General features: G+C 44.7%; 2 protein-coding genes across 2 annotated transcripts in view; one reads left to right on the top strand and one right to left on the bottom strand.

Moving 5' to 3' along the window:
* tm6sf2a (transmembrane 6 superfamily member 2a) overlaps positions 1 to 5,172 on the top strand; it is a 13,353-nt gene extending 8,181 nt beyond the window's left edge. Inside the window, exons 8-10 of the mRNA XM_023977786.3 lie at positions 3,491 to 3,583; positions 3,850 to 3,969; positions 4,158 to 5,172. Coding sequence (XP_023833554.1) covers positions 3,491 to 3,583; positions 3,850 to 3,969; positions 4,158 to 4,367 — 423 coding nt within the window. The 3' untranslated portion in view covers positions 4,368 to 5,172. The remainder of the gene's footprint in view (positions 1 to 3,490; positions 3,584 to 3,849; positions 3,970 to 4,157) is intronic.
* Positions 5,173 to 6,937: 1,765 nt separating this feature from the next.
* LOC111956452 (neurocan core protein) overlaps positions 6,938 to 10,413 on the bottom strand; it is a 30,406-nt gene continuing 26,930 nt past the window's right edge. Inside the window, exons 7-8 of the mRNA XM_070436586.1 lie at positions 8,480 to 8,662; positions 6,938 to 8,280 (exon numbers count right to left, since the gene is read on the bottom strand). Of these exons, the coding sequence (XP_070292687.1) occupies positions 8,156 to 8,280; positions 8,480 to 8,662 (308 nt within the window). The 3' untranslated portion in view covers positions 6,938 to 8,155. The remainder of the gene's footprint in view (positions 8,281 to 8,479; positions 8,663 to 10,413) is intronic.

Raw genomic sequence — 10,413 nt, 5'->3', positions numbered from 1 at the left:
ATTTTTTGATTGGGGAATGCTTATTTAAGATGGTGAGGAAAGCACTTTTAAAGAATAACCAGGCATCCTCTACTGACGGAATGAGACCAATGTCCTTCCAGGATACCCGGGCCAGGTCGATTGGAAAGGCCTGCTCGCTGAAGWGTTTTAGGGAGCGTTTGACAGTGATGAGCAGTGGTCATTTGACCGCAGACCCATTACGGATGCAGGCAATGAGGCAGTGATCGCTGAGATCCTGGTTGAAGACAGCAGAGGTGTATTTGGAGGGCAGGTTGGTTAGGATGATATTTATGAGGGTGCCCGTGTTTACGGATTTGAGGTTGTACCTGGTAGGTTCATTGATAATTTGAGTGAGATTGAGGGTATCAAGCTTAGATAGTAGGACGGCCGGGGTGTTGAGCATGTCCCAGTTTAGGTCACCTAAAAGCACGAGCTCTGAAGAAAGATGGGGGGCAATCAATTCACATATGGTGTCGAGGGCACAGCTGGGGGCAGAGGGTGGTCTATAGCAAGCGGCAACGGTGACAGACTTGTTTCTGGAAAGGTGGATTTTTWAAAGTAGGAGCTCAAATTGTTTGGGCACAGACCTGGATAGTAAGACAGAACTCTGCAGGCTGTCTCTGCAGTAGATTGCAACTCCGCCCCCTTTGGCAGTTCTATCTTGGCGGAAAATGTTATAGTTAGGGATGGAAATTTCATGGTTATTGGAGGTCTTCCTAAACCAGGATTCAGACACGGCTAGGACATCCGGGTTGGCAGAGTGTGCTAAGGCAGTGAATAAAACAAACTTAGGGAGGAGGCTTCTAATGTTAACATGCATGAAACCAAGGCTTTTACGGTTACAGAAGTCAACAAATGAGAGCGCCTGGGGAATGAGAGTGGAGCTAGGCACTGCAGGGACTGGAATAACCTCCACATCACCAGAGGAACAGAGGARGAGTGGGATAMGGGTACGGCTAAAGGATATAAGAACTGGTCGTCTAGTMCGTTCGGAACAGAGAGTAAAAGGAGCAGGTTTCTGGGCACAGTAGAATAGATTCAAGGCATAATGTGCAGACAAATGTATGGTAGGATGTGAATATAGTGGAGGTACACCTATGCACTGAGTGACGATGAGAGAGATAATRTCCCTAGAAACATAATTTAAACCAGGTGAGGTCACCGCATGTGTGGGTGGTGGAACTAAAGGGTTAACTAAGGCGTATTGAGCAGGTCTAGAGGCTCTACAGTGAAATAAGGCAATAATTACTAACCAAGACAGATATGGACAAGGCATATTGACATTAGGGAGAGGCATGYGTAGCCGAGTGATCATAGGGGTCCAGTGAGTGGCTCGGGCTGGAGACACGGCGATTCAGGCAGCTAGCGGGCCGGGGCTAGCAAGCTAGCAGAAGGGCCTTAGAGGGATGACACAACGGAAGAAAGTYRTTTGTAGCCCCCTCATGCTGTTACATTTGCAGATCAGTCGTCATGGATCAGCAGGGCTTCGTGTGGTTAAAGGATCCAAGCCAATTGGCAGAATAGGTATAGTGGCCAAAGAATTTGTCCGATGGGCCTCTTAAGCTAACAGTCCGATATGCTCTAGAGAGCTAGCGGGCCGCGGCTAGCAGGTTAGCAGATGGGCATTCAGGGGACGTCAYGACGGAGGAGCCAGTTGATAAACTCCCTCGGGTGAATTACGTCAGTAGTCCAGTCGTGATGGGTCGGCGGGGGTCCAGGCCGATTGGCAAAATAGGTATTGTAGCCCAAGGAGTGGCTGATGGATCTCTTCGGCTAGCCGGAATATGGGCCTAGCAAGGCTAGCTCCAGGCTAATTCGTYCTTGCTTCGGGACAGAGATGTTAGCCAGGAGTGGCCACTCAGATAGCAGCTGCGATGATCCAGGTGAAAAGGTTCAGAGCTTGCGGTAGGAATCCGGAGATATGGAGAAAAATAAGTCCGATTTGCTCTGGTTTGAGTTGCGCTGTGCAGACTGGCGAGAGTTGTCCAGGCTAATGGTAGCTGATGACCGCTAGCAGTGGCTAACTGGTTACTAGCTAGTAGCTAGTTAGCTGGCTAGCTTCTGTTGGGGTTCCGGTTCAGAAGTGAAGAAATAGCAGATCCATACCACATTGGGTGAGGTGGATTGCAGGAGAGTATGTTGAAGTTGCGGTTAAGAAAAATATATTTKTAAATATATGCGAARAAAAWAKATATAAAAAGATATATACATGGGACACGACAAGACGAGAACAAAAAGACGTCTGACTGCTACGCCATCTTGGAGATTTGCCGAAAGGAGGGTGAGAGAGGGCTTTGTATGCCTTGTTTTCAGATCAGCTTTGTTAAAATCCCCAGCTACAATAAATGCAGCCTCAGGATATATGCTTTCCAGTTTACATAGAGTCCAATGAAGTTCTTTCAGGGCCGTCGAGGTGTCTGCTTGGGGGGGGGGGGGTATACACGTCTTTGATTATAATCGAAGAGAACTCTCTTGGTAAATAATGCGGTCGGCATTTCATTGTAAGGAATTCTAGGTCAGGTGAACAAAAGGACTTGAGTTTCTGTATGTTGTTATGATCACACCACGACTCGTTAATCATAAGGCATACACCCCCGCCCTTCTTCTTACCAGAGAGATGTTTGTTTCTGTCGGCGCGATGCGTGAAGAACCCGGGTGGCTGTACCGACTCTGATAACATATCCCGAGTGAGCCATGTTTCCGTGAAACATGTTACATGTTCCGTGTTACAATCTCTGATGTCTCTCTGGAAGGCAACCCTTGCTCAAATTTCGGCTACCTTGTTGTCAAGAGACTGGACATTGGCGAGTAGTATATTCGGGAGCGGTGAGCGATGTGCCMRTCTACGGAGCCTGACCAGAAGACCGCTCCGKCTGCCCCTTCTGCAATGCCGTTGTTTTGGGTCGCCTACTGGGATCCGATCCATTGTCCTGGTGGTGGTCCAAAACAGAGGATCCGCTTCGGGAAAGTCGTATTCCTGGTCGCAATGTTGTAAGTCGTAAGTTGACGTTGCTCGTATATCCAATAGTTCCTCCCAGCTGTATGTAATAAGACTTAAGATTTCCTGGGGTAACAATGTAAGAAATAATACATAAAAAGACAAAATACCACATAGTTTCCTAAGAACGCAAAGCAAGGCGACCATCTCTGTTGGCACCATCTTCCTAACGGGAACCATGTCTGCAAAGCCCGTTAGTCACCAGCATAAGGTACGTCTGAATACCAATTACTGAGAAGTGCGAAGGCGTGCGTAGGAAAGGCGTACATTTCCTAAGTCTGAATCACAGGGTCCATGTAGCCAGTGTGTTTCTTCTTTAGCCAACAAAATTGTTAATCATTCTTTGATTGATTGATTCATGTGTTCATTCATTGATCCATTAATCCATTAATCCATTCATCCATCAATTCATCCATCCATCCATCCATCCATCCATCCATCCATCCATCCATCCATCCATCCATTCATTCACTCTTCCTCTCTCTCACTCAGGTGGCCCTTGACTGTCCTCTGGATACCTGCTTCACCTATATCTACCAGTATGAGCCTTACCTCAAGGACCCTGTGGTCTTCCCTAGGATCACGGTGAGTTGAGCCTTACCTCAAGGACCCCGTGGTCTTCCCTAGGATCACGGTGAGTTGAGCCTTACCTCAAGGACCCCGTGGTCTTCCCTAGGATCATGGTGAGTTGTAGAAAATAGAATGAGTAAAACACACATAGATCTTCATTCCATTGTCTGTTATGGCGTACTATCCATATTTGTTCCTGTTCCATGCTGCTTGATAGTGTAGTCGCCATTGCGTCCGTCTTGATGTCGAACGACACGTGTCTTGTTATTTGATTGCTCTAGATGCTGGTGTATTTGTTCTATGCGTTGCCTCTGCTGGCTGCATTCATATACGGGCTGAGGAACCCTGGTTGTACCTGGATGCTGGACTGGGCCATCTTCTTTGCTGGGGCCATAGCCCAGGTAAGAATATTGGTCGCTTCAATGGCAGTTCACACGCAGTGTGATGTACCAGGGATTTGACAAAGCAGCTGTGATACAAATTATATTTTTGATGATTTTTTACACAATTGTTGTGTTTCTATTCTGTTCCTATTATTCGTCTTCCATTAACACCCCCTCACACCCACCCTTCTCCTCCCCTTCCCCAGACCCAGTGGTGCCATATCGGGGGATCACTCCACTCCCGAACCCCCTTCACATACCGGGTCCCAACAGACAAATGGTCGACCGTTATGATTCTAAACGGGCTGTATGTAGCTGTACCGATCCTCCTAGCCATCCGATGCCGCCTCAGCCCCACTTTCTTCATGCCTACTGTACCTGAGGGACAGACCAGCCTGGAGAAGAAGGACAACTAAACGCATAACACTACAATTCCCACTGAGCATGGACTCTGTGAGCKGATGGTCTAGAATGCTACTGTAAGATCAAGAACTACTGTACCCACGATCCTAAAGAACCCAAACGTTTTGGTGCTGCGAACCACCTACGCTTCTGGAAATGTGACCCTCCAGATTTACAAAACAATATTACATTAATCTAGAACACATCAAGCAAATTAACTTCAATTTCTTACATTATCCGCTCCCTCTGTTGGTTGGAGCCTTTTGGAGTAAAGTTCAGGCCCATGTCTACAACAGCGGAATACAGTGCAGTGCATTAAACAGCCAAAACCAAGCCCTGCTACAAGCCATCTATTCTGCAGTAGCACTCCCTATATGGACTATTGGATCGAGATAAAGCCTGTTTGTGGACATGGCTTTATCTATGTGGCTAGTGAGTCAGTGAGACAGTCTCAGGTGGTATAGTATAGTAGGGCCTAAAAGGCCTATAAACCTGGACTCTGATCACTGACACTGATACAGCAGGACAGCATTGCCTCATAGATTTATCACGGAGGAACTGTGAAACTATGGACCATGTTGAGGACTCTTTTTGCTGAACAACTGTGTTGTAGTGCTGCTGATAAGACCAGATAACAAGGCATGTTTCACAAGATGTGGTTGGCATTGGAGAGACCACTATAGGAAGTCATGGGTTGAGGGGACAAAGGTTTAGTTAGTATTTATGAAACAAATGATGGCTATTTTTGGAGAGGTTGGGCCAGAATTACTTCAATAAATGTGTGTTATGTGAATACATTAAAATATGTGAACAACTACACTATTCTGTTTCTTTGAGTAGTTGTACTCTGGTCCTGGGTTGGTGTGTATCCTGATGTGTCCATTCTCTATTCTTGTGAAATACTCTGTTTACCCTTTTCATGCAAGTCTGCCTGACTATTGAGGCAACAGGGCAGAGATTCATCAGATACTGAAAGTGGTGGGGTGCTCAGTCTTTCACTGGAACATTGTTTTATCATAATAGTTGCCTAAAACCACTGATGCTGGGGCAGATTTTCCCACCACCTAATGGATAAGCTTTGGACTGGGGGAAATCCTAGGTCTGTGGTTTGAGGCAACTTCTGTCTGGAGTGTTTTCTTCTCACAATCATTGGTCTATTCCTGTTCAAAACTCTCACTGAGTTATACGTGTTGCTCTAAGACCTCTGAGCTTCCGTCTCTGGTTGATGATGTCATTGGATCCTGTCTATAGTCAGTGACAGTGCACATGTGGCCTAGTAAACTTTGCCCTGCCTGGCAGGTGGCCTCTGCTGTCATCAGTTGATAAGAAGTGAACCCCAGCTAGACAGTATTGTCATACAAAATCAAACTGTTGACAACATACATGATTTCAGACTTCTGTTTTGAACTAAGTTTGACGTCTGGAAAGTAAAAGCCCAGCATGCGCTCTCTTCCCACATGTTCAGCTCTGGTTTTAATGTCTATGGTTTACCTGTACGGCAATCACTGTCACCTGATTTCAACAGAGTCAAGCAACTTTTCCAACCGGAGTTTAAATAAATATTGCCTGCTTTTTACTCTCAAAACCTCTCTCTGCTCCACAGTTTATATCCCAGTGAGTCAGGCTGTGACAGAGAGGGGGTCAGGTCTCAGAGCCAACTGAGCCAAGAGGCGACAACCCAAAGTGAGATTAAACTTGCAGTGGTGTGTTCTAGCAGTGGTCGTCTAGCAGTGGTTCGTTCTAGCAGTGGTGTCTAGGGGTCGTCTAGCAGTGGTCGTCTAGCAGTGGTGTTGCATGGTCGTCTAGCAGTGGTGGTATTGGACCAAGGGACCAATTCCTTTAGATGAACTTTCTTTTAGAAAGAGAGGGAAGGGAAGCGCTACTAAGGTACACTATAGTATATTTTGGTAGATAGAAGGTGCTCTTTGGTAAAGGTGTAAATTGGTCATCAAAAAGAAAGGAGGACCAAGGCACTCTTCATATAATTATTAATGCCTTTTTTAGTATGGCATGTTCAATAGAAACAAAGTTGTTTAAAAACAACAACTTTCTTTTATTGGGTTGATTCTTTTAGATGTGTTTCCTTCTATAGGGTCCATTCGTACATGTACTTTCCTCTATAGGGTCCATTCGTACATGTACTTTCCCTCGTTATAGGGTCCATTCGTACATGTACTTTCCTCTATAGGGTCCATTCGTACATGTACTTTCCTCTATAGGGTCCATTCGTACATGTACTTTCCCTCCACAATCCATTCAAAACAGAGACCAAAGAGAGGAGAAAATGTCCTGTTTGTTCCCGACAGAATGAAAACTATTGGCCAGAATGGCCTCTTTCTCTGGGCGGAGAATGATGTGAGGTGAACAACAGAGCTGGTAAATGAGTAGAAGATGTTAAAATGCGAAAGTTATTCGGTTTGTTTTGTTCCTGGATGCTGGTTTAGGAGGCATGGGTTAGCATACAAGCTGCTGTCAGTCTTCCGTGTCTGAGGTACAGCGATGTGGTAGAAACGTACAAAGAAATAGAAATACTAGCGTTAGAGCCCAGCTTCAATCACAAAACTGACCAGATACACTGTCGTCATTCATTTGTTTGTTTTTTAGCTTTATTAAGAATGGAACACAACAGCTGGACAGGACATCATAACAACACCAAAAAAGGGGTGACGACCAATCAAGGACCAGATTCATGGCATCCTACCCATCACATATTGGAGCCGTGCAAAGACTGGGTCTATTGACGATCGAGTAGATATCTTGGGAATGTTTTGTCTCAGTCCGTAGTATTTTAATCTATCCTATTTTATTCCATTTAGATCGATGGGGCTGTTTTAGAATATTAGTTGAGATGCCGATGGGAAACACAAGGGCAAGGGTCAGGTATCAATCAGGTGTCAGTCAATAACAAACAAACAAAAACCACAGTATTTACAGTACAGTACAGGCGATCAAAGGGTTAACTTGTTTTTTGGTTAACACGTTTTGATTGTAAGAGAATGGTACATAAAAGAAAACAGGTATTACATTGCCTTGTTGGATTATGTATAAAAAAAAATCAACATATATTAACTAGTCCATAATAAATAGTGACATGACATGAAAAGTTAGCAAATATTAAAAAATGGCCCATAAGTTGAATAATAAAACAGCCCTACTATTCAGGAGACCTAAGGGAACATAACAAGTACAGGATACAGACAAAAGCTCTGGGTTAATTGGGACTGAAAGCTAACTAGCTAACTTATTAATTACATCTGTGCTTTATTAACAGAACACAAACATTAGGATGTTCTGAGATGTAGAACAAGCTTCAAACTTATAAAAACACACTCGCATAGGATACACACTTTCTCTCACACACATACACACGCACGAACACACATTACTGTATTTATGTTTCGATAGTRAGAATAGGTTATTCATAGACATGCCAAGGATTTGCTGTTTCTAAGTTACAGTATTAGCGACCGTGTTAGCGAGAGAGAGACTATTACTGTTGTAAGTAATGGACATGGGTTAAACAAAATCAACAACAAAAGGACAAATCCAAACATGAGATATGGGTGTGTAACACAGAACTTTTTTTGAACTGATGTCAATCGGTCATTTGCATGAAAGTTAAAGTTTTGTACACATAGAGTATCTCAAGTGAGATTTCAATCCAAAGAGACAGACTGAAATAGGTCAGGAAAAGAGAACGTTCAGATGTCAACTATTGTCCATTGTGAGGGGTTGATCCCCTACAGCCCCAGGATAGGTCAGCGGTCAGGCGCAGAGCATTGTGGGAGGTGTAGTATTTGGTTCAGTATTGGCTGTGTGCGTCCTCTCCCCTCTCCATGTGGGCCTCTCCTCCGTATCTCCTGTGGTTCCTACGCTCCCGCCGCTGGCCGTGGCGGTGGTTGCGGCGGTACCGGTGGGATCGCCGAGCTGAGGGAGGGGAACACAGGTAGCTCAAAATTGGTGCAGTAACAACATTTACCATTCTGTTTCTTATTCAGCCCATACTAGAAGGAATACACAAATGTTTATACAGAAAAGCCTACCTGGGTGAATAAAGGTTTGTTATCTGAAAAAAGGTTGCATAAGAAAAAGAAAATCTGCTGTTTGTCTGCTGTTTGTCACTCACACTTTGTGCAGATGATCTTGGGCCGGTCCCAGGTGCCATCGGCCCGGCAACGCGCGGTGGGGATGTGGCGCTGGTAAAAACCTTCGGCACACTGGTAACGCACCACTGCATGGATGTCATAATGGGACCGCCGACGGCCAATCAGATGGGCATTCTCCACAGCAGGCGGAGTTCCACACAGCACTGTCAGACGGGACAAGATGAACAATTAAGTCAATTAAGTCAATTAAGTCAGTGTTGAGCAACAACGAATAAGATACAGTGTGTACTGTATCTATGGTATCTGGCTTGCAATTTATTTTTTCTCCCTGTATTTCTCCCTGGGTCTCATTCCAGTGTCACAGTTACATCAGGGCACCAGACACAGAGATGCATGGTGGGACTTCAGAGAATAGATCTGAGGGCAAGACAGTCACTGGCAATTTAATGCCAGCTTTAAACAAGATGGCAAATGTTAGCTTTGCAGTCCAAGTGAACATGTGGGGTGAGATAAAACAGCAACAGAAAGAGATGAAGGTTTCTGTTTAGATCAACTGGAAGTTTGAAATATTACAGTTTTTCCCAATTCCACACTGGCCCATGAGGAATATTCAGCCAAACCTGTTACTCATTTAGTAAAGCCATACACCAAACCTGTAACTCATTTAGTAGAGCAACACACCAAATGTGTTACTCATTTAGTAGAGCCATACACCAAATCTGTTACTCATGGTTAAAAAGGCCACAGGTGAGTACCCCTGTGTTTGGAGAACAATGGAAGCAAACTTGGCAGGTGGAGGTAGAGGTACAGGTACTGCAGAGGTATAGGTGGAGATGGAGGTACTGTAGAGGTAGAGGTGGATGTACTGTAGAGGTAGAGGTGGAGGTACTGTAGAGGTAGAGGTGGAGGTACTGTAGAGGTAGAGGTGGAGGTACTGTAGAGGTAGAGGTGGAGGTATACTTTTTTTTTTACATTGTAGAATAATAGTGAAGACATCAAAACTATGAATAACACATATGGAATCATGTAGTAACCAAATAAGTGTTACCAATCAAAATATATTCTATGTTTTGAGATTCTTCAAAGTAGCCACACTTTGCCTTGGATGACAGCTTTGCACACTCTTGGCATTCTCTCAACCAGCTTCACTGGAATGCTTTTCAACAGTCCTTGAAGGAGTTCCCACATATGCTGAGCACTTGTTGGCTGCTTTTTCCTTCACTCTGCGGTCCAACTCATCCCAAAACCATCTCAACTAGGTTGAGGTGGGTGATTGTGGAGGCCAGGTAATGTGATGCAGCACTCCATCACTCTCCTTCTTGGTCAAATTGCCCTTACCAGCCTGGAGGTGTGTTTTTGGGTCTTTGTCAACCAGATGGGATGGTGTATCACTGCAGAATGCTGTGGTAGCCATACTGGTTAACTGTGCCTTGAATTCAAAATAAATCACTGACAGTGTCACCAGCTAAGCACCATCACACTTCCTCCTCCATGCTTCACGGTGGGAACCACACATGCAGAGATCATCCGTCATCCGACTCTGCGTCTCACAAAGACACGGCGGTTGGAACCAAATCTTCAAATTTGGACTCATCATCCACCAGTCTAATGTCCATTGCTTGTGTTTTTTGACCCAAGCAAGTCACTTTTTTATTTTTGGTGTACTTTAGTAGTAGTTTTATTTGCAGCAATTTGACTATGAAGGCCTGATTCACACGTCCTAATCTGAACAGTTGATGTTGAGATGTGTCTGTCACTTGAACTCTATGAAGCATTTATTTGGGCTGAAATCTGAGGTGCAGTTAACTCTAATGAACTTATCCTCTGCAACATAGGTAACTCTGGTCTTTCCTGTAGCAGTCCTCATAAGAGCCAGTTTCAGCGCTTGATGATTGCAGCTTTCAACCCAGAGTTACCTCTGCTGCAGAGGAGAAGTTCAATAGAGTTAACCGAT

This window comes from Salvelinus sp. IW2-2015, linkage group LG32 (genome assembly GCF_002910315.2).
Source record: "Salvelinus sp. IW2-2015 linkage group LG32, ASM291031v2, whole genome shotgun sequence".
NCBI classification, from domain to species: Eukaryota; Metazoa; Chordata; class Actinopteri; order Salmoniformes; family Salmonidae; genus Salvelinus; species Salvelinus sp. IW2-2015.
Note: the sequence above shows the minus strand (reverse complement) of the source record. Positions and strands in the feature narration are given on the sequence as shown.